General features: G+C 39.6%; 1 protein-coding gene across 5 annotated transcripts in view; it reads left to right on the forward strand.

The window, feature by feature from the left end:
- KCNG2 (potassium voltage-gated channel modifier subfamily G member 2) overlaps positions 1-24868 on the forward strand; it is a 58054-nt gene that overhangs the window by 15412 nt on the left and 17774 nt on the right. For all 5 annotated transcript variants that reach the window (XM_062618079.1, XM_062618076.1, XM_062618081.1 and 2 more), the window contains one exon: positions 19174-19997. In XM_062618079.1, coding sequence (XP_062474063.1) covers positions 19254-19997 — 744 coding nt within the window. In that variant the 5' untranslated portion in view covers positions 19174-19253. The remainder of the gene's footprint in view (positions 1-19173; positions 19998-24868) is intronic.

Here is a 24868-nt window from a genome sequence, read left to right on the forward strand (position 1 = left end):
AGATGAAATAAGACTAGTCAAGGCTAACTAGAGAGGTGTGCTCAAAATTTGTCATTATCTCATGTCAGGGTTATAGACTGACCTTGCATCATCTTACACCAGTATTGAATTTCAGCAGACCAAATTTTGACAGCTTTTAGAAATGCCAAGGGTAATCAAATGAGATAAAACTGTGGAGGGAGAAGAAGCTGAGGGAAGATGAAAAGTGCTGACAGTTAACTTAGTAAACTGTAAGCCTAAGGGTTACACATGCCATCTATCAGTAAGAAAGAAGTCTAATAAATGGAAAGGAAATTTGATACCAGTCTTTTTCCTAGAAGGTAAGTGATTATATGAGGAAAAGGGGTGTACAAAAGGTTAACTGTAACTGTTGGAGATACTTACTGGTAGTTTCAAGCAATACAATTTGCAGAATTAGAGAAGAGAGGATGTAAAATAATATTTATTAGAGCATTAAATAACTCATAGGAAAAGGTTTTAAGAACAATAGGAGTGTAAGCCAGTAAAACAGAATGACTGAAATAAATTGTGCATCAACCAATTTTACCAGTTTGCTTCTTCTGTTTGTAGGAGCTTTTTCACATTCTGAATAGTTTTATAGACATTTATAATAGTCTCTGACCAGATTTATTTTCATTGAATCAAGTGTGATTCTTTTCATGCAGATGTATAAAGGGATACTATAGCAATAATTTGCAAAATTTAAATTTAGAATGTGTAACTTAATATGCCATATCCTTTAGATTAAATAAACAAATCTTCATCAGGCTTCTGGTTTGTATGTTTCCGATCATTCAGATATGAAAAATCTATATTTGAGCATATGCAGCTGCACTTGAAAAGGCTTTGGAATAACTGTGTAGTTAATTAGCTGATACAATTATGTGGACATAATTTGTGCTTACAAATACGGAGGTGCTGAAAGTGTAACCTTTAATATAATTTATTTTTGTCACTGTTTTGATAATTTAAAAAGCTATTAGTCATTGCTTATGGAAAGTGTCAGGAAAATGTCATTTGTTGCCCATCTATTCCCTGTGTGGTAATAGTAACTCACCAGCCCTGTTGCATTAGAGCTTGCTGCAGGAAGTGAGGATGGGGAGCAGATGACATCAGTGAATAGAGCAGTATGTGAAAAGGCGGTATGAATCTCAGCTTCTGAACTAAGTACCAAATAAATGTTTCTCAGATGAAAAGGTGATTTAAGTATTGTTTCAAAAATCAATTTGAAGGCCTGCGGGGATGAGTTTTGAAAGTAGGTCTTAGGTAAATAAATGACAAATACTGTTTCCAAAACCCAGCTTCAGTAGTCCATATTCAGCCAACTCTTGACTAGATTTGATGGCTAGAAATAACTGGGATGAAGTTCTGAACTGGGTAATAGTTGTAGGTTAATTTTTTAGAATATATGACCACATGATAGGTGATTTATAGATGCCCTACTGCATAATGTAATTATGCATGTCTCTGGGAAAAAAGAAAATGAACCTGGTAATAAGGAACTGGAACTGGTGCATGGTGAGTGGATACTGTGAGACATTTATTTGTCCATAAAAAGTATGTTGCTCTAGTGGAGAATAACTTGGAGAGAGAGTAAAGAAACTACTTAAAAGGAGAAGATATTTGCCAGATAGTAAGTAAGAAAAGATATCACAAGCTATTTATTCCTTTGCCTTTTCATTATTAGGAAAGTAGCAGAAAGGATGCTAATAGATGAAGGTGTTTATTCATGCTTTATTAAAAGCAAAGCTCAAGATCTGATTGAGGGTAGCAAGCCTTAAACACTGGTAAGGGTGTAAGTGCAGATGTTCGTAAGAGAAGTGCTCAGTAATGACTATGACACATCCAGGAGGATTTGGAGTGAAAATATCTGTAGTATCTATGAAATTCCTCCCCACCGTCTGCCTGGGACAGTTTGTCTGGGGATAGCAGAGCTCGCACTGTTCCTGTCTTTATCATCTGAAATAAAGTTCAGGAGTGTGAGATGGTGTGGAAATGAGGACACACATTGTCTTCTATCTCACCTTGTCCCCATCTTGTCCCTACAATTTTGGACTCAGTGTTCTAATTCTCAGTGATTTCTAATTCTTTGCTTTCTCTTTTTCCTCTCATTTGGTGGAACCACACAGGATTCAGTAGGTCTGCTGGAGCCAAGGAAGTGCTGGTCCTCTGTGTGCAAAACAATGGTCAGTCTGAAAATCTTTACAGGTTTATATGCCAAGAATGAGGATGTTCTATGTTGTTCTGCATCCAGAATTAAAACAAGTCTTCTTAATTAAAGGGAGGTATCCTGTCCATATTGAAAGGCTGCATCTACAGTTCGGGCATTTTTATTAGCTATGTATTTACAACATTTTATGACAGCGTAACAAACACACAATATCCAGGCACTCTGAAATAGCTACCATTTACTGTTCATATGCTCCCTGTACATACCTTATGAAAAGTAGCTTGCTTTACTGTCATGGGCTAATGAATTCAATGACCCTGGCTTTCCTTTCACTGTAACAAATTCCCAGTTGTCTTAAGGCAGTGGGAATGCAGAATATACATAAAACAGAGGCAAAAAGCATGAGATTCTAGCATATATATTACTAAAAGAGATATCTAGGTGATTAGTGTTACTTATTTTTTATTGCTGGGCTTTGATTTCATATAAATATAATAAGTGGTAGCAGTTCTAGGGTTTGGAAGAAGCTGGTGGTTTTGTGTTGTGATTCCTGACAATGCAGTTTTATTTAAAGTCTTTCTGTCCCACTTTACCAGTCTGGGATCAGGAGTGCTATTTACTATTTTTAGACGACAACGTTTATCCAGCAGCAGAAGAGGTACCACGGTCTGACATTGTTTGACCCTTTCACTGGCTTCTCTTTTGCTATTTGGCAGTCCTGTGTGTGTATGTGCCTTAAAAGTGACACATGAATATTCTGGAAAGAAAACCACAGCCCTTTTGTTACATGAGGAGCGTCGGATTTTCCATAATGCCATTGTGTGACCAAGGTATCTCCCTTCCAAAAATAAGGAATAATGTGCTCTGTTTTTCAACTTAGATACACATTCATAGTTATAAGTATGCACATATGTATTTCCAGCTGGTTCCCATCACATCTGTGTGACCAGACACCTGATCAAGCTATAGACTTCAAAAAGTTGCACAACAGGCTGGGTACATGCAAAACCAGTATCTGCAGTGATCACACTTAACTTGAGAATTAAGGAGTTATGCTCCATAATACAAATTGGTGAATATGTTCAGCTTGAAGAAGAAGCATCTAGTAATAAACATAGCTGCCTAATGTGAATCTTATCTAAAGCTTCTTCCAGAATAGTGCTTAACTTTAATTACAGAACATTTCAGGTTTACATGCACCACAACATGGTAAGAAAATCATTGATTTTTTTTTAACAGAGCTTCTGCTTTTCCAGTATCTTATCTCCATGGAGAGATCAGTTGATGTGCAGTGCTGACTTTGGATGTAAGAGTGCCATACTTTAAAAAGTTATGAATATGGAGGATTTTTTTTGCTGCCAAGAAATTAAAAATAAATCCCCAAAGTCTCTGTGTGAAGAGATTTTTAAAGGACCTAAAGGACCCTACTTACCTAGGACAGTTTTGGTTGCTGAAAGATGGGCATCCAGTGTTCTTTTGGATGTACTAGCACATCTTGTTTGGCATCCAGCTGTAACCATTGTGTCACATCTGCCTTCCTCAGGTATCTCAGGGTGTCTCAGATTGCACTAAGTGCCTCCATGCCAGCACCAGATTCAAGCTCCTAATTTGTACTGGAAGCCAGTGAGAGCGGATGACTGATTTGACCCTTGGTGCTTCCTGGCCCTGGACTCCTGTGGGCTGTGCTTGGAGACCCACAACCATTCCATGTCTCTGATTTCATGTCTGCCACTTCCCTGCTTGTTCAGGGGAATATACATATATGTGTATTTATACATATATATATATATACACACATGTGTATACGTATGGGATATTTATAGAAGGGGGGGAACACAAAATTTTGTAAGGTAATGTTTCCATATATATATAATGAAGCATGGGCTTAGTACCAGCTATGCATTTACTTGGTAATGGTTTTCTTAGCTGATATCGCAGACTAGGGTCCTGATTATGAGAGAGGCAGAAAGCTTCTTACAAGCTGCTTGGCACTTGCTAACTTACACGAAAAGTGCAGAGATTCAGCATATGCTTGGGTTAGGCTCTAAAATAATGAAGTATCTGCTTTATAGCATATTTGTCTCTGTTCAAAGCCTTTTATCCTTCAGTCATCTTCCTTCACAATGTTTCAGGAAATCACATATTTCTTTTTGATTTATTAGCTGTTGTAAGCATAAAACCACGAAGTGATCCTAGTTCATTGTATTTTATCTGAAAACAGTGCAATTTAAATTTCTTAGCTGACCACAAGAGGTTTAGCTAAGTGCTTTCTCTTTCCCACTCTCTTTTTATAAACCCATCTGTGTTTGCTCTTGTCTCATTTATTTCACACTTTATGTCCCCCCTAGAATGTGAAGCTCTCCTTTACAACCACAAAAACATCCCTATAATGACTACAGAGACACAGAAACGTATATTATGAGCTGGACTCACTTTACAGCATTGGTAGGATCTTTCCAGAGGTCCCCTGTGCTTCAGCCCCTCAAAAGCCTGAGGATTGACCTCTCTAGGAGCCAACTTCCATTGCCCCTTCAATTCCTGCTGATTCAGTTGAAGCTAGGGCTTGTAGGGTATGATGATACGCTTCAGCACAGGGTTTCCGAGACCAAATGTGGCTGCAAGTTCCTGTCAGGGTGTAGAAGTATTCTGCAACCAAATGCTTATTTCAGGTAGTTAGTTGTATGGGATTGAGTTTGGAGAGCAAAGGGAAGGGAACTGAATGAACTGGAGAGCAGCTGTTTGATCAGAGCTTAAGCTAAAATGGTTCTGTGTCAGAGCGAGCTACTGAGCCTGAATGAATTAAATAAAATGAGGTCATTTAAAGTGTAAAATAAATAATACAAAAAGAATTATGCAGTACAAATCAGATTACATGCTTTCCTTTCAAGAGTCCTCATTAAGTTGCTGTTAGCTACTTATTTACTGATCTTTATTCAGATTTTTAGATGCTGATATCTATGTTTACTTTTTACTTGATGAGCAAGCAAATGGGATATGAATTCATATTTTATGAGATGTTATTTATTGAAATTTTTCAGGAGGAGAGAGAAGGAAAGGGGGTTTTGTGCATGTTTCTTCAATGGCTCTTTTGTGTTGACAGTAGAGGTTGGCTGTTCAGCAAGAAAACAATAATTAAATAATGAAGTTTTGTTTGGAAGTAATGCCCTGAGATAAGTAAAGTTGATTAAAAAAATGAAAAAAGTAGAAAAACAAGTAGCTAAATCTGGGGTGTTCTGTTGTATCAAGGTTCTGTTGTGTTGGTACAAATATCACAGAGCTGTTGAGCACATAAGCCGTGTGCTTTAGAAACACTTCTGTTCAGTGCTGTTACTATGGAGTGAGAGGAAAGAGTTTTTGTAGAGACCAGGCTCCAGATTCTGTAGTGGATAAGATACACCAAATATTTACCAAAGTACAGACTTGAAACTGAGCTGGATTCTACCTTTTTGTTAGTTGTTATGAAACTCCATTATCTTTCTTATTTAACCAAACATAAAGCTTTTCTTCCCTAAGTGTGCTGGTAATGAAGTGCTCCAGCAAACGTGACCTGCTGAATTAGACCAGCTTATACAACTGCAGAACACCTTCTCAGGAGCCGGCTTTGGCAGTCAGGAAGCATAGTCTGAAAGAAAAAGAGGTGCAAAAGCATTCCTACACTTGGCAGTCTCCAGCTTATTTGAGAGCTTGTTGGAACTTCTGGCATCACAAGAAAATTAGAGCAGCTTTCCATTGCTGAAAGTGAAATAGTCATGCATATCCTCTTAGCTGTATAATGAACTGGCTAGCTACTGTGCTGGCCTGTCAGGTAAGAGGAGGAATGAAGAAGCAGCAAGCATCCTGGAGCTGCAGAGCAGGAGGTGTTTAACAATGCCCTTGGGTTAATTGCCTCCTAATTTTCCATTTTTAACTCATAAGCACCACAGACAGCGCGGCTCATGGAGCTGCCTTCACAGAAGGGAAAGGCTGAGTGACAGGGAACTGAAGTACCTTGAAATTCCTGGCCATCTTTCCGATGGTAATAAGATTTAAAGTATGACAACATACGGGGAGCACCCAGCAGCCTCAGTGTGTGCCAGAGATACTGGGATCTGGCAGAGTGGTTTATTGTTTGTAGCACTTGCAGAATAATGTATGCGTTATGAGTAACAACACGTCCTTTTGCTGCATGAAAATAAGTGCTCAGGCACAAACCACTGTCAGTGGTAGTGATGCTGTAAAATGAATTCCGTAGCTATTTTATCCTGGTGTTTCTGTGTATCTACCGGTATTGTAAGCAGAACAATGGTGAGCAATCCCGCAGAAGCTGAAAAAGCTCTGAATAGAAGAGAGCTTTCTCATGGAGAGCATGAACCGCTCATTTGCTAGCCCAATTGCAAAAACAATTAGCAAACAAATAACTGTCCTGAGCATCTCTTAAAGGCCTGTATTGTTTTCTTGATGTTATTTTCTTGCCCATGTTCATTGCCCCAAGAACTCACGTCATTCAGTGGTTCATATTAACCTACTGGGTCAAAACCCTCTGGAACAGAAGGGGCTGTTGTTGAAATTGAGCTTCCTACATTTCTGTCACTGAAGCAGGCCTTTGGAAATAGTGTATAAGAGTGTGTGTTTGTGACCTCTGGTCTAACAACGTTCTCCAGCAAGATACCAGTGAAGAGTTTTCGTCTATTGCACATACGATTAGTTGGCCTGTCAACCTGCCTGTAGTATCTGTTCCAGTGTGTTGAAAACAGAAGTGATTTTTGAAGGATTCAGCATGATGAAGATACTGCACATAACTGGATAGGTCATATTTTACTTGATTTTAAAGACATCCTCTTCACAGTGAATCCATTCATTCCCATTGCATTGCGTAGGTAAGTTTCTTGAAAGTACGAATTCATAGAGAACAAGGTCTAAAAAATGCTGACACTCTTGCTCTGTGAGCTCTGTGAAATGACCAAAATAATTGCATTAGAGAAAGTGCAAAGTTTTCTAATACTTATGATTCATTATTAAACATTAAAATTGAATGCTGTAACATTATCAGATGATTCTTTAAGTGAGCAAGTCTGTTTAGTGAATTTAAGCATTTCTCTACTGAATACAGCAATGGCAATTCAGTGTAGAGGGAAGTGGGTTGCTGGTGAGAGAAACTACAGAGATGCCCTAGACTGTTTAAGGCCATTTTCATCCTCTTCAGTAGCTGGGCAGCAATGGGGAATGCATCTATAACCCCAGACTGTGAAAGGCTTCTGCTATCAGCTGTTTGAGGGGAAAAAATCCAAACAATCTCATGCTTTTCTGTGAGCCAAAAGCATCAATGCTCCCACCCATAAGCTCTGGCTTTGTCATGTCAGTTTTTGTTGGGAAAGCTGATGCCACCACAGGCATCTGTCTAGGAAGAATTCAGAATGGAAAATGTCATGAAACTGACATTTTGAAACAGAATTTTATGTTAAAGTTAATATAAACACAAGGGGTGTTTTGCTAGTTATAGTATTAATTTTCATGTTTAATTCAGAAAAAAAAAAAAAGGTTTTAATGTACTTTAAGCTGCTGCAATATTTCCCATTCATCATGCTGGAAAACTGCAAAATGTAGGTGTTTCTGGGTAGACTGTGTAGAATAGAAGTGAAGGGCTCTGGGAGCTTCCTGCTTCAGGCAGGGAAGCTTGTTTGTTGTGGAAATACAACTTGTGTACAGGGTGAGATCTGGAGCAACTCCTCATTTTAAAACATATCTGGAGATTTGTGCCCATAGAGGGTAGGACAGGCGATGCTCACTGCATCAAGCAGTAGTTATGAGCCATTTGTCCTTATTCCCAGTGCTCGGTGTGTGGTATCATGCCATAGAGTTAAGTACCCCATCTGTTTAAAGGTCACCTCATCCAAGGGCTCTGGAACCGTAGCCTTATTTATCTTATGCTAAAATATGTGTGTGTTCCTGTGAGTATGGGAAGGGTTATTGGAACAAACAAGGCAGAGCTGGCAATGAGCTCTGGAGACAGAGGAGTCTAATCCCAGGTTTTTTGATGTTGACAAGGTACAGACATTGAGTGGTAGGATGGCATCTAATTCCAGTCTTCATTTATTGCTACTCTTTCTTGGAGGGGGGAGGAGGTATAATCTGCACACAGCAGAAAATACAGACAATACTCATATTCTCACAAGTCCCTTGAGAATGATTGATGGGAAAGAAGTGTGAGAAGGAGGGAAAGGGGTAAGAGGTTGATACAGTGTAGAGGATAAATAGAGATAGGATGAAGAGGAAGACAGTAGAAAAACTGAGAAATGTTCATTCTGATCAGGGACATAAGACAGGGTCAGCACATTAGGGCAAGTGGTAGAACTAAATTCTCAGGTCCAGCTTCTCCTCCTTGCGGACTAATATCTGGCAGGACCTGTCCACCCGAAGCTGTTTGAATTCTCTTCCAGCTCCCAGACAGCATAGGATTTCAAGCATACATACTTTCTGGAGAGTTTATCTGCTCCTTTCTCCTTTCTTCCCTTTTCCCTTTTTAAAAAAAGTGTTCTAATGTTCCCTGCTCTTTCAGCCAGGATTTGGAGGAGGGAAGGGAGTAGCAATTTCATAGCATTTTGTCCTTCTACCTAAGCACATTTGAGTTTGAAAGATTTCCTCCAGTCCCGACTTGATCCCAGCCCTAACGTGAGTGGGCTGTATAGGGAACGGAAACACAGCATTTTGGAGGCACGCATCCAAACATGCAATGCAGAGACTGGAGCTAGTGCTGTAGACCAAGCATGCATGATGTCTATATCGTGCTGGAGTGCTGGCACAGAAGAGTGGATGAAGCGTCCCTGGGGTCTGTGTCTGTCAGATAGATGTGATTGTTTCTGAAGTGAGTTGTCATTCAGCAAAACTGAGCACTGAGGTGAATGGGCTGCTTCAGTAGGACCCCAGTGGCAGATATGTAAAATGTCAGGTACCTTTCCCAAAGCTCCAGGATATCTTTTTTTCTCCCTCACTTCTGCTTTCACTTCCCCTCTGACAGAGTCTACTTCTTCTCTTGAACCTGACAGCTATAGCTGGAAGAATGAAAGCTATTTTAGTGGTAGCTTTTGGTCCACATCCATTCCTAAAGTTGAATGATTTCTGCTGCAGGACTAAATCTCTTGATTCTTGGAGCAAGGTGATCTTTAAAGGTCCTTTCCAACCCTAAACATTCTGTTATTTACCACAGTCCTCTTTGTGATGTCCATAAGTTGTCTTTAATTGGGCTTGAATGAAAAGCTGAGGCTAATAGGACAACTTATGAGTGGGATTCTTATGTTGTATAGCTGTAAGCATTCAATTTTGGAGTCAGAATTAAAAATGCAGGCCAAGCTATAGAGGCAGTGGCTGATCAGTGGCTTCCCCAAAATCAAGATTCTGAGCATGTAAGCTGAGAGTGTTTTTCACTGACTACATACAAACTGATCACTCTAATACTAGGCTACTGAAATAACATGTCTGAAATCAGGTGGTTTGTATCCATCCATGTGACAGCGGAAGCCGTTTGTATATTGTAATGTTTTGTTGTCAAAATGAAGACTTGTCATAGTCATCTTTGGTTTTGTTTTACTTTCTCTGTTTCTTTCCCATCTCACCTGTTCTGGAATCATACATGGTATTTCTCTTCTATCCCACTCTTTTCACTGTCGTTTCTCTAACCTGTGCTCTGTTTTGTCTGTGCTCCTCTGCCTTCATAGTGGTAAGGGAAATGGGAGCGAGGACTGCAGTCTCTTTGCCTCATGAATCTCCATTTCTCTTCCCTCCTCTCTGTATTGGAGGGGTACTCGATAGAACAGAATAGACTAGACTAGACTAGAATGAATAGACCTTGAGAGGATTGTCATGGGATAGGTTCAGTTTGAAAGCTGTGTGTCTTTCCCATCTTGCCCATTTTTTGTCTGTGCTGCTTTGATACCCTGCTCAGATAGCTGAGTTTTAAGAAGTCACAATATCTTAAAATTTGAAGTGCTTTTACAGTGTATTTCAGCGAAGGGAACTCACTGTATTCAAAGCAATAATAAAACTAGCAGAGCCTCCAAAGATCAGGCAGCAAAGCTTTTCCCTACAGAATTATTATTACTTACAATAAAAACAGAGCATCACCTTCAAACCATGTTTTGTTTAACTGTATTAACCCTCATATGTTTGTATAATGTGCTTTCATCCTCAGTGCATAGTCCCTGTCTATCTGAACAGAGATACCAGATGTGCACAGAGAGTGGTGGGATGAAGTGAACAGACTTTAGACCGGGAGCTACACTTTAACCAGAGTCTGAGGAAATTAGATTGCATGTGGAGATTTGTTTGATCCAGTTCCAGTTAACTGCAACCGTGGGTTAAGTATGCAGTCTTAAGAGTCTAAAATTAAAAAGTATTCTCTGCAGTGATGATAATAATTAACTGAAATCATGTTGAATTCAAAGGTAGACTTGTGTTGAAACAGAGATGGGAATATTTTTGAGGTCAGTACACAATTGACATATGAAACACATGAGCAAGAACATCAGCTGAGAAAAAACAATGGAGATGCATAAAATCCAGTGTTAGCTAATTAAAGCTAACACAAGGAGCAGGATGCATCTGTCTACAGTTTATCTCCTCTGCAGATGATTTCATGTAGAACTTAAAAAGCCTAGATCTACATCTAAAAACAATGAGCACTTGATAAAAGCATTTATTCGTAGAATCACAGAACCATAGAATCATTTAGGTTTGAAAAGACCTTTAAGATCATCAAGTCCAATGGTAAACCTCACACTGCCAAATCTACCACTAAACCATGTCCCTAAGTACATCTCCAGAGATGGTGACTCAGCCACTTCCCAGAGCAGCCTGTTCAAATGCTTGACAGCCCTTTCAGTGAAGAAACTTTTCCTAATACGCAGTCTAAGCCTGCTTTGGCACAACTTGAGGCTATTTCCTCTCACCCTGTCATACTTTTAAATGTTTATCTAACCAGCATTCATGCAAACTTGTGAATGGCCCTGAAAGAGACATCAGGTATGGTAAGGATGGTACAGCCATCCATTTTTTATTAGGAAAAATGCCGCAGAAGATCATCATGAACCTCTGAATGTGAAACTGGGCCAAGAGAGGCATCGCACAGTCAAACCTTTGTATTTCCAGTCAGAAATCTAGTTGCTACGTTTGGCACTAAATCAGGAATGTTAATCATCTGGGTGGGAAGCGGCTAAGTATAGAATCGCAAAAATCAGTAGGATAGATCAGAAATAAAAGATACTGGTATCAGTTTTAGAGAGCCAGCAAAACTCATGCTAAAAACTGCTTTTTCCCCTGCAGTGGTCTGCGGATCCACTGGAACACCTGAATGATAATTCTGTGATCTGCAAATACACAGTAACTAGTTTGCCTTTTCACGCTTCCAGGATTTTGGCAACAAAAATGCGACAATCTGTTTAATTTCCTGGGTGAAAGGAATAAACAATGCTGTTATCCTACACACTGTCTGACACACACACTGACAAAAGTCTGTCACTTTTGCATCTGACAGTGCTGTTCACATTGTACATTAGGCCAGCTGAGGGCACGTAATCATGACTGGAGTATATATTTTTCAAAACAGGATTTTGATGACTGTTATTTTGAAATGCAGCAGTCTAATGACAGGGCAAGAAACAGATTGGCAATTAACACCATCCTAAGTTTGGTACCACGTATGAGTCTCTTAGACTGGTCAATTAAATGGGATACTAAAATGATTAATTGTTAAGTCTCCTAAAATAAATTTGTGTATGATTCATGGAAGTACAGAAACTTCCCCATCAAGTGGCTGCCAGCTGGGGTCAAAGGTGCCCTGTTAGCAGGGTTCAATCACTGACCAAGCACGTGCAGACAGAATACATTTTAGTTTTAGGCTTTTGAGACTATATACTTTATCCACAGTTGCAGTTAACAGGAACTGGATCAAACAAATCTCCACATGGAATATCAACTCAGACTCTAGTTAAAGTATAGCTCCATGTCTGAACTTTAGCCTATCCCTCACTTTGTACATATCTAAAGTTCAGATAGTCAGGAACTATGAACTGAGCATGAAAGAATATTTTAGAAACTTGTTTTCTTGTAACCAAATGAGGGTTAATACACATAAACAAATAGTGCACGGTTTGAACATGATACTCTGTCTTTACTGTAAGTAATGATAATTCCATAGGGAAAAGTTTTTCTGCCTAATCCTTGTAGAATCTGCCTAAACTTTGCAGGTTCTGGAGGTTTTTTATTGCTCAGGATACAGATAGTTCTCTTTAGTGAAATACACTGTGAAAGCACTCTTTATTTTTGGACATTTGTGAAGTCTGGAAGCTTGCTAGCCTGAACAGAATTCCATAATTAGGGGAAGAATGCAAAAGCAAGCAGTACTTCCTCTCCCTGTACTTTATCTAGCATGATTGCCTTTGCCTGCTGTGCAACTGAAGTGTGCAAGTAGCTTCATAGAAACGATAGTTCAATTCTGTTTAGGGTACCAAGATAAACAGGCACTGAAAGCTTATGGAAGTGCAGAAAAAGTTTGGTTTGTGCTATGAAGATACAGGTAAGGATCCCATAGCTTCAGGTAGTTAGTTGGACCAAATCTCTTCTTTCTTAAAGATATCTCAGAGTTAATGCTTTTACTATATAGCTCTGGCAAGTGCAGTAACACTAGATAACTCATAACCTGCCTAATGGAGACAAATAGCTATGGACACATGTCAGAATAATTAGTGTTGAGTAAAGTAATTTGATTTGTTCATTTAACAAATTGAATCATTTCAGCTAACTACACAGCATGGTACAAATGTGATGAGGGATGTTCAGAGGAGAAAACTATTCCTTTTTTCCTTCACTATATTAATTTAACTGTAAGGGAAAATGTATGCTCACAGTATGCAAACAATGTCCAGCTTCACATTCCAGATTTTGCAACCTCTGTTATGGCCTGACTCTTCCTGGGATTCTTGGACTGGTGCAGCATCCTCCTTGTAGCTCCAAACTACTCTCCAGAGAAGCCTATCTTAACTATTCTGCTCCACCAGTACATGAGAAGCCTGCCTTTCTCTGCTAGATGGGAACATCTCAGCTAGGTGTGTAAGGTTACATCCCTGCCTCCTGTAACTCTGATGAAGAAATGGACAAAATGAAGGATTATTGAAAATTCTAGTACCTTTTCAACTTCTTGGACTATTTTCTAAGCAGGAATGATGGTGGCTTAACAGGTTAGGGGTATTAAATTTTACTGAGAATAAATACAGAAATACATAACATCCAACTTTTGGGGGTTATATAAAATATACTCTGCGTGAAATCAACGTAACTCCCCTTTGTCCTTTGCAGTGTATCTTTTTATAGGTCATAGGAGTTTTACTCTGTTCTGATTTTCTTGAACGTTTTGAGAGTGAAGCTGGCAACATTTATAGCAAACAGGTTGTATGTACATGTCTTCACAATTGTCAAAATCTAGACTGTTTTCAAAATTGCTTTTAGCACTGACTGTTTAAGAAAGCTTGCAGAAGAATGGTTTGATGCTTCTAGTTTAATTAATGTCACGTAATCTCACTTTCAATCTGTTCTACTTGGACATGTGTTGAGTAGTTCCCTTAGCAAGAGGTGGCCAAAGGAAGTGTAATGCAGCCTTTAAAGCTAGGAGTGCTTTGTCCACATTGAAAATCATCAAGCTGTGCAAAGATACCTATGTTGGGTCTAAATGTGTTAATTTGAGGACAAGAAGCAGTAGAGTTGGATATTGTTGTGCCCTAACTGGACTAGCACAGCCTGCACTGATGAGGCCGCACCTCGAATCCTGTGTTCAGTCTGGGGCCACTCACCTCAAGGGAAATACTGAGTTGCTGAAGCTTGTTAAAAGAAGGGCAATGAAGCTGGTGAAGGGTCTGGAGCACAAATCTTGTGAGAAGCGGCTGAGGGAACTGGAGTTGTTTAGTCTGGAGAAGGCTCAGGGGGACCTTATTGCTCTCTACAACTACCTGAAAGGAGGTTGTACTGAGGCAGGAGTCAGTTTCTTTTCCCAAGTAACAGCTATGATGAAAGAGACATTCTCAAGTTGCTTCAGGGATGTTTAGATTGGGCATTAGGAAGCAAGCACTGAACAGGCTGCCCAGGGAAGTGTTTAGGTCACTATCCCTGGAAGTGCTTAAAACGCATCGAAGTGGTTTTGTGGTTGACTTGGCAGTGTTTGTGGTTGGACTCGATTTTCTTACAGGTCTTTTCCAGCCTAAATGATTCTATGATCATGAGTACATAGGAAACCATACTCATGTTCAGTGTAGACAATCTCAGAAGCTAATTCCCACAAATCAGATGAAGAGATTTTTGGTTGGTTGTTGGTTGGGTGTTGGTTGCACCCCATCTGTATCTGTTCTGTATTTTATAAGCCTTGTGGGCAGGTGCTCTCTCTTCGTGTTTCCACAGTGCCTGGCAGTGACTCATAACTGGAGTCCAGGTTCCACCAAAATGCAGTAAGTACAAGAGTAACTTGGATCTCCTGTGAACTACTTTGTCCAAAGTGTTAGCTGTAATAGCATCAAATGTATGGTCAATTCCATATAAACTTTACTATTAAAATAATTGTGTGTGTTGTGAATAATAAATCATGTTACAGTAAGAAGTTGGATTGGATTGCTTTCATCCTAGGTAACGATGTCAGGTTCCAGCATGTCTTTTGACTGGAAATGGCTGAGCACTGCAGGATGGATTTGGTGACTCAACTGTCATTGGACTCGAGACAAAACATCTTGTGCTCACCCTAATCTATGTTTCATGTCTGTGGCTTTGAATTATGACACAATAACCTGTCCTCTGTCAAAGTCTGTTTAATTTCTCAAGGAAAATCTTAAAACATTAATTACTAAAAAGCCTCATGGCTTCCTCTTGCAACTGTAGTACAACTGTACTACAACTGACCACCCTTATAATATCAGTTTCTTCAGTGCAGCTGCATGCAGATCTCTGAATTCTTCCTTTCTGCTCCCCTGGCTGCATGCATTAACGTACTGGTACTTCAGAGGCACCTAATGATGATGATTTCCCAGAAAAGGTACAAGCACTCTGCCCATTTTAAAGCTCTTCTCACTGGGTTGACCAGCCTCTTTTGCCCCATTTTTCTTTCTTATTCAAGCAACTTGAGACCAGAGGAGCCACATGCAAACCCGTATGTGACTTAGGTACAGCAATACTGATAAAAAAGGATGCTGAAGAATATTTGTGTGAAGAACAGTGATAGAAGCAGGCAAGGTGAAAAGTCAGTAAATAGGGAAATAGCCCCCTCTCCACTGAGAAAATATTTCAACAAAAAAGGAGAATATGAAGAGATGCATGCTTCTGACATTTATTTAATCTTTAAAATCTTTGATAGAAATACCTGTAAAGCTCTCAGTTATCAGCTATTGACAGAATTTGGCTGAACTTGTGTGTGTGTGTATACACACGCATATGCATACATAGATGGCCAAAGAAAGTACTTATTAGTGAATAAAAAATATTTGACTCTACTTAAAAAAGAATCCGCAAGATGTATGACTCACCCTGTGTGTGATTATCAAACTGAAACATTTATACAGCATTTCTCCCACAGCTTTTTAAAATTATGAACAACGAATACAGAGTTAAATTCTGTTCTGTATCATGGGCAGCTTATTACAGCCTGTGTTTTAATAGTTCTTCTTGCACCCGTGTGTCAGATTAAATGGTAGAAATGCCAACTGGATGATAGCGTAGTATCATTTCTGGAAGTATTGGCTTTTAAAGTTAATCTTCAATGGGATGCTTTACTGTAGGCATCCGCATACATTAGATAACCTTGGCATGCAGAGAGTATTTTAAGACCCACATAATTTTGAAACACCCTTTAATGTTCATTGAAGGTCATGATACATTCCATACACATAAGATCAGAAATCAGACCTTCCAGGCTTATTTTACTTCTTGGGTTAGATGCCAAATTGGGAGCCCACAGCAATGTATTCGGGTTTTCTGTAAGGCAGTTAAAGTGACAAAACAAGCTTTTCCATGCTCCTCCACAAGCATCTGAGCCCTGGTCCAGGGCAACCACCTCACCGTCTTCACGTGCTTACTTTTAAGCTGAGATTTCCAAAACAAGTGCTGCCAATTAATAATGTGTACTATTGTGGATTTGGGGATCTTGAAGTGTAAGGTTAGAAAATTCACTTTAGTAACTGAACTCCAGCATCTGGTGCTACCAGTACTATCCAGAATCAACCTGTTAAACCACAGGCAATACTATCTATACCTACTTCTGTTATCAATTTCTATTTATCCACTGATTTATCCACAAAAAAATTAATAGATGCTTCCTTAAGCTTTAAGTTTAATCAACATAAATTTTATATCCGCAAAAGACTAATCCTCTGTAATTCAGAGATTTTGTAATAACATGCTTACATATTTTCACGTTGAGTTAGCTGCTTCTTAGAAGAAGGAAGAAGTGCATGTAAGACTAGATTCAAAGTAGTTCCATGAAATGTATCTGTCCCCTTTATGCGACAGCCTGCTACACCAGGGAGAGGAAAAAAGCAAATCCTAGCCTTGATGTCAAAACAATGTAAACTACTTCTTGTATGTTGACTTGTGTAACAAGTGAGGCATGAAAACAAAGCACAGTGCCCTGAGTGGTGACAGTGGATATTTTATCTTACCAGCAAAAAGCAACAAGAGGCTAAATCCTTAAAGCATATGCCATGCTGACAATGCGCTCTCATTGTGACAGTAATGGTATTTGCAGTCCCAGCTGCACTCAAGCCTGTGCTGTAAAACCACCCATTTCTCAGAATGCATGTTGCTGCCTTTTACCCTTTATTGGCCCTTAGCCAGATGAAGGAGCTGTTCTCTGTTGTTTGTGTTGCCCTGTATAAGCAGATGTTTAAACAATTTTTTTTGCCCAAAGTGAAATTGGAGAGATTTTGGCATCGTTAGTTCTTCTGAAATTTTCACAGTGCCAAAAAGTATCTTTAGGTGACTTTAGGCCTTTTGTATGTAAGCCAGCCTTTCTCTGACTTTTTACAAATATCCACCTTGAATGCCTTTCCAAAATTCAGTGGCTGGATCATCACAGAAATGTTGAAGCAGGAGTACCGCTTGCTGTTGCTGTGATTCAGTTGTTTGAGTGTGGTTGGTAAGAATATTTAGAGGGTGACTTTGGTCTGGGAGTAGCAGGTACTCGCTATTTTCTGTTGGGGATTTTTTTTACTAAGTCCAATGAGTTAAGAGTTAATGAGTTGATTAGGGACAAAGGAAGATGCTGCTCTGGGAGTGCATTTGAATGTGTGTGCTCTCTGTTTTTATCTAGAACGCGCTTGTTCAGTGTTCTCTCCAGGCTGAGTCATGAGATTCAAAGGGAATTGGAGAATGTTGCTTATAAATTATGAAGTAACTGCCTCATGGTTACCGTCCTGTCATGAATAACATCAGACTACCCTTCACAACTCATCTTTTTCTCCTGACTTTGTCAACTTGTAAGGTTTCTATATCCCTGGTAGTGTTCAAGGCCAGGTTGGATGGAGTCTTGGGTGACATGGTTTAGTGCAAGGTGTCCCTGCCCATGGCAGGGGGTTTGGAACTAGATGATCTTAAGGTCCTTTCTAACCCTAACTATTCTGTGATTCTATATCCCCTGCATAAGATTGTTCCCCATACTGCATTGATTCTCAGTCCAGGTCTTTTGTGTGGAGTCCCAACAGTCCTACACCAGTTTCTCATTTCCTACTTCATATTTGGGTAATTCAGGAAGTTTTGAGTGATTTGCTAAAGCGATTACATGGTAACATTTCAAGACATCCTAGTACTGCTTTAGAGAGACAGTTTTGGGGAACCTGGGTGGAGAGCTCTCAAGAGAGTGAGGAAGCAATGTGACAGGTGAAAAAATGTGTTCATGGTTTGTGGTGTGGTAAAGGAGGAGTAAGCAGAAGGCACAAATTAAATACTGAAATTATGCATAATTTGTATAATTGCTGCTAAATGTGACTGAGTTCTGCGTTACCCAGAAGTAAGAGCAACAAGTGGATCACTTTCAGCTCCTCTTCATTCTTAGGTTCAGTTTTCCATTTCAGAGCTACTGACAGGCTGCTGGGCACCCTGTCCACTTCCCATAGTCAAAACTGCAGAAGAGCCTCCAGCAGCTCCAGGATCCCAGGCAAGATCTGTGTCTCCACTCAAACCCAAGATGCACACCTCCCTGCAGGAGCTGTCATTAGCCTGAATGGCAGTCACCCCAGCAGGAGAATGAAAGCTTTTCTACCTTTTAGAAGTGGGGCTGCTCAGGTAGATATGCCCAACATAGTTTTAATCCAATTAGTTGAGGTACCAGTGGCAAATGAATCTTGGTAGCACACACTTTATGCTCAAGCACCCAAACCTGCTTAGGTGCTGGCTGCAGGCAGAATTCTTAGCTCCCACATATTCATTGCTCGCAGTACCTAAGCTTGGTGAATTTAAATTGGGAATTACCAGTATTACTGCAGTCACATTTCTGACTGTACTGTAGGTATCCTTTTTATCCACACACTGTAAGCAGCATGATAGAAATACTATGTAGATTTAATAGAAACATTACATAGATGGGTCAAAAAACATTACGTAGATGGGTCAAAATAATAATTAAAAAAAAAATTGCAAATAAGTTTCTTTATTAACTTGCCAAAATGTAAATTACCATGTATCCAAAAGACCAGTTTTCCCTTCCAGTATCCACTGATGTCCTGGATATAGCTCTAGAAAAGAAATTTCTGAATATGGTTTTGTTTCCATTCATTCACTGGCTAAACCCTGTAGAAGTATCAGTGTGGCTTCTGACCCAATTGCTTCTGACCCTAAGTTTAAGCTCTTTTCCCAAGCAACTATCAAGCAAAGATAGTCTTAAAATAATGGTGGGGGGGAGAGGGAACAGTGCCATGGAGAAAAATTTAGTGGGATTGAGAGTACAGGATAGTTTTTCATCTAGCAATGTCCTAAGTTTATTGTAACTTTAAACTTCTGTTTTACAGATTGACTCTCCAGTCAAGCTCCACATGTGTTTCTTGAAGTAGCCTCGATCTCCCTATGGACTGAACAGAAGTATCACGAAATGGCATTGCTTGCTAGGAATGCAGAGCCTGAGTTCAGCTCCTACTCCTTCAATAACTTGGAAAACCTGTGTGAAGTCCAAACCAAGAAAGGATTCTTCTACACAAAAGCCAAACTTCTGCACCCAGGGGAAGACCTGTGCTATTTAGCCCGCCTGGATGACCAGACAAGGTTTGTGATCATCAACGTAGGTGGTATTAAATACAAAATTCCATGGACCACCTTGGAGAACTGCCCCTTGACCAGGCTTGGGAAGCTAAAATCTTGCAACAATTATGATGAGATCATGAACATCTGTGATGATTATGATGTTAGCTGCAATGAATTCTTTTTTGACCGTAATCCTAGTGCCTTCAGGACAATCATGACTTTCCTGACAGCTGGGAAGCTGAGGCTTCTCAGGGAGATGTGTGCTCTTTCTTTTCAGGAGGAGCTTGTGTACTGGGGGATAGAAGAGGACCACCTGGAGTGGTGCTGTAAAAAGAGACTGCGACAGAAAGAGGAGGAGGCAGCTGAGGCCAGACTGTATGAAGGGGAGCTGGTGTTTAGTGAAACTACGCAATGTGCCTTCCAGGACAATAGCCGATTGAGTTTGTGCATGCGAAAGCTCAGGGATATGGTGGAGAACCCCCACTCAGGGATCCCAGGAAAGATCTTTGCTTGTATTTCAATCTCTTTTGTTGCCATCACTGCAGTCAGCCTCTGCATCAGCACCATGCCAGATGTCAGAGAAGAAGAAGATCGGGTGAGTTCAGCTTTTCTCAGAGTAAAGTGTGTTTTGCATTATTATCTCCTCAGGGAAGGTGGTGGGCACAGTCACTCCAGCAATCATGCAGGTATTGTGTTCAGTATTTATGATGTGGAGGCCTGGCCAGGGTAGAGCACAGAAAGCATTCTGCCACTTAATATTGATCGGGCCAAACTCCACTTTGCCAACACAGCTTTGCCAGTCACAGCAGCAGACAGCTTTACCCAACAGATTTGTTTTCTGACATCTCTAACCAGATCACAAACTAGCTGTTGTGGATATAAAAATCAGCTTTGCTTGATGCTTTGTTATGTCAAGAGCTAACAAATAGTTTTCCTTAAAAGTTACTTGAACATACCACTTTGAATGAACTCTCAGTACTCCACTGTAAAAAACACATCTAAAATATTTTGATGCTATAGGTGAGGTAAAGGGCAGGGAAGCTGAGGCAGCAATTTAACAGCAGAAACAAAGCAAATGTCCCAATTTCAGACGTGCTTAGTATTCTCGAGTGTAAGCTATGGATGCTTCATGCCCTTGAAAATAAAGTCTTATGGATATTTTGTTTATTCTTCAGTTCAACAAATTTCCTAAGGGTTTAGTCCCTTATTTGTGCAAGCAGTTCAGTTCCCTAGGATTAGCTGTATGTAGGCCAAAGAGAGCTCCTCTGGAGATAGATAGATGACATTCACATTCTCAGTAAATATGTGCTGAAATGCAATCTATCTGAGGGGTTTGGAGGATGAGGACTTTTCAGAGTTTATGGCTTCTTTAGTTTTACTCAGCTCCAAGCTTGATACTAAGTGTTTGGGTTTATTTCCCAGCCCCATGACCATTAAATGTGATTGTGAACTTCAGCTACTTCAAGTTCTGCCTCACAGCTGAAGGCTAAGCTCTCCTGAAAGCAAGAATCCTCTTGTGTGCTGCCACCAGGTCCTGAGTGGCTCATCACTCACTGCCACTAGCAGAAAAGAGAATGACAGGAAGCATTTACTGTTTTGTAGCATTGAAAGTAAAAAACCTGCTGATGGAAAATTAGTCCATAAGCTCCAGAGAGCCCCCTGCGTTTGACTGAGTACCTCAGGTGCAGTTAAACCCACCCTTTGCTTGCGATGTGTTCTTAGGTTAGATGTCAACTGAGTTGGTTGATCTGGAGTAAGAGTCATTCAGTAGAGGCCAGGAAAGAAAAGGCAAAACGTTTGGTATGTTGTTTGATATTTGGTTTATTATAAGATCTTTGTTTTAAAGGCTTTTATGATCTAAAATTTGAGGATAGTAGTGTTGCGTACTAGGTAAAACGACGTTGTCCCAATAATTTTTTTTTTTAATATTTATTCCAAAACACATCTTTTACTGTAATTAACCATCAGTGCTCCATTATTCTGGACTTTAAAGCACAAGGGATATTTTGCAGTTCAAAACTGAGATGTATTTAGTGTTTAGATGTTCCTGGGTTTAAGTGAGAGCTGAACAATTGCCTTCAGAATTACCAGAGTTTAGGTACCTTATGTTTTTACTAATGATCTGAACATAAATAGGAAGTCACAATAGTAGGCTTATATTTGTTAGGTAGAACAGGGTAATAATGAGAGTAGAGCAAGCATATGAGAGAAGCCTGGATTTCTTGGTAAGCTGGGGCAATTAAAAGGAGCACAATTTCATAGTCAAATGCACAATTGTACAATAAAGGTGAATGCAGACTTGCTCTTGCAAAAGTAGAGCGTGTAATTCCCCAAACAGGAATCTAAATATGATTTAGGGTACAAGCAACTGAATGTGATTTCCTATTGCAGCATAAGGTCAGAAAGGTTAATGTGATCCTTGAACATCTAAGGTGGGGAATAGCGATTAGAAGCTGGAAGATGATTTTGTGCCTATATGCGGCATTGGTGAGACTGACACAAGAATACTGCAGTCAGTTCTCACACTGCTTTGAAAAACTGGAGTGGGTGAAAAAACCTATAAATATTAGAGACCTGGAGAAAGTGCCATATAATAAGAAACTTGAGCATTTCCGTTTATTTAGATTGTTGAAAGGAAGGTGACTGGATTAAGCAAATAAGTGCTCTTTATGGGAGGAGGAGAAAGGTCTAAAAGACCTTTAAATTAGGAAGAGGATGCATGGTTAAAAGCTGAATCCTGATAAATTTGCATGGGAAACTATATGCCAATATTTAATATCATGGTGATTAATTACTGGGCAGTCTAGGAAGAGAATTAGCGAAATTTGGGTTTTTTGGTGTTTTCAGTTCAAGGCTCAGTGCCCTTCTGGAAGGTAGCATTCAGCTAAACGTACTCTACTTCAATCAAAAGTAAATTACTGATTTCAGTTCATGTTACAAAGGTGAAATGCTTGGAATACAGAGGAGTTAAAAATAAACCATATTTTTCTGTGCCCTTATATTCTAAAGGCACAGAACTCCTGCAAATAGGTTTTGTTCTGCCCTTTACACAGGGAAGGTCCGTGGACAGAGCAGAAGTGGTTACTTTGAGACAAACGTGGTTCTTCGGCACAGAGGACAGTTGAATAGTCACTTTTCACATAGCTGAGTTCATCCCCACTTCTCCTCCCTGGCCACTGAATTAATGCAAGTCAACACTCTATTGGAGTTGTAATTAGCCATGCCCAGAGTCATACGCAGTGACTGATTTTGGTCCTGCACAAATGGATGTAAATACCCATATAGATCTTTTCAGCCTCAATAAGGCTAGGCATAGAGTAAGGCATATGCCCACATAGAATTGCTTGTAGTATCAGAGACCTAGGCTGCAAACTCTTTGAGTATCATCCGTACATGTCTCATCAGGCCAAAGCAGCTCATCAAATAACAGGTGTGGAGAGAAGAGAATGAATTTAAAGTAATGTTAATCATCCTGAGTTGTATCTTAGTACCTAGTTTAAAATTTGTTTCCAGGGACAGCCCTTTGGTCTGGTTTTGCAGTCTCCTAACAAGCTGAAAATGTATGTGCATCCCTCTTGGCTAAGGAACAAATAAACAGTAAATACTATTTCAAGGATGCACTGTACTTGGTGTGTAATAATCAATATCAATAATAAATTTTTCATTTCAAAATTTTCAGAAAGGGAGATTTCTGTGCAAGATCTGGATTTAATGATGAAAAGTCCCCTCTTCAGACAAAATACTGCTGAGACAAAATCATAGCAAGAGCCTGCAGGCACTGAGCTCTTTCAAGACCACCACAAAAATGATCGCCAAGACATAAAAATATTCAGAGGCATAGAGTATCCTTAAGGCATTTCAGGCGTATGATGCCCCCCTTCAAGTGGGCTTCTCAACTCTCTAAACAAATGGCAGGCATCAAGTGACTTAAGGAAAGCAGCTAGAACATCACAGGAGTCTTAAACCAGTTGGGGATACATTACAGCAAGAGCTTTAACAATGCAGTAAGAGCTGAGCAACCAAAAGACATGGAGAGATTCAACTGAAAGCCAGATGGTCATCATACTAGACTCTTCATTGTTTTCTTGGTGAAAACGAATGTTGACCATTTCTATCCAAAGAAGAAATCTTTCTTTTGTTAGACTTTCTCACCACAGAGGAAATGTGGTGAACTTTGATTAACATCAAGCATTTTGTCCTGGCTCACAAAAGTGTTTATAGGCCTGAGTTCCACTGAGCTCAATCATTTGTAGCACCACAGTGTAAAGCAGGAGGAGATCAGAGTGTACTTCCTTCTTCACTGTGCTTTCTAACGGACTGGGAAAAGCTAGTCTAATTAAAGATACTGTGATAGGAAGTTACAGTTCAATAACCTTCAGCTGAAGAATGTTATACCAAAAAGAGTCATAAATAATGAAGTTAAGGATAGCTCATAAAGAAACTTGAAACTATTTAACCTTCTAAGCTTAATTTATACACTGTGCTTCAACTTTCGTATCAGTGAGGATGGGGAATAGATGAATTGTGAATGGGAGTTTTAAGTAATCTTGTGACTAAAGATCTCATTTCACAAAGGTACACACAAAAGTAATTTCAGACAAGGTTAAGAGAGTCATATATGATTCTCAACATCTTTTCATAGATCAGCTGTTGGTGTAAGGGCTGGATGAGCAATGAGGTTGGTTGAAAACTGGCTGAACAGTGAGACCCAGAGGATGGTGATCAGTGACACAAAGTCTAGTTGGAGGCCAGTGAATAGTGGTGTACCCCGGGGTCCATACTGAGTCCGTTCCTGTTCAACATCTTCATTAGTGATTTGGTTAGGTTTGTAATCTAAAAAGGAAGCTAAATATGGAGAAGTATAAGTATTCAGGGACTCAGTATGTCAGAGCATTTTGTCGAATTAATGATACCTCTTGCAATTTGAGGTACTTCTGAGTGGGGCAATGTGTCATTTTAACATTAAACTGCTTACTTATTTCAATGAAAAGTAATGTAAAGGAGTAAAGCTGTTGTTACTGATGCTTCCTCTACTAAGATAGCACTCTAAGAGTTTAGAATGAAGCTTTTCATTACGGAAAAGCTCATCTTTAGCACTTTCTCTCCTTTGTGACTGTTCATCTGGTTTTCTGCATGTAATACTGAGACGTTCTTAATTTCAATTTAGAGCCGCATGTTCATGATGTATAGATGGTTTGTTTTCATGAATGGAAGTCTTAATAAAATTGCAGCTTGTGTTTTTCCTTTATTTGTGGAATAAACTGTTCTAGAAATTACAACACAGTCAACCATGTATTTGAAAAAGTCTCCCTGCTGGTATTACAGATAACTATTTTTAGTATATAGGCACCAAGGGTGACTTTTTATAAAAGGCATCTTGGGGAATAGCACTAATTTTCCTGGGGATCATCTGAGAATGTGTTATACCATTCTCTCAGTTCTACTATTTAAATGTAAAACCCATGA

The sequence above is a fragment of the Pezoporus occidentalis genome, unplaced genomic scaffold (genome assembly GCF_034315485.1).
Source record: "Pezoporus occidentalis ecotype Australia unplaced genomic scaffold, CSIRO_AGI_Poc_V1 ctg2, whole genome shotgun sequence".
Classification (NCBI taxonomy): Eukaryota; Metazoa; Chordata; class Aves; order Psittaciformes; family Psittacidae; genus Pezoporus; species Pezoporus occidentalis.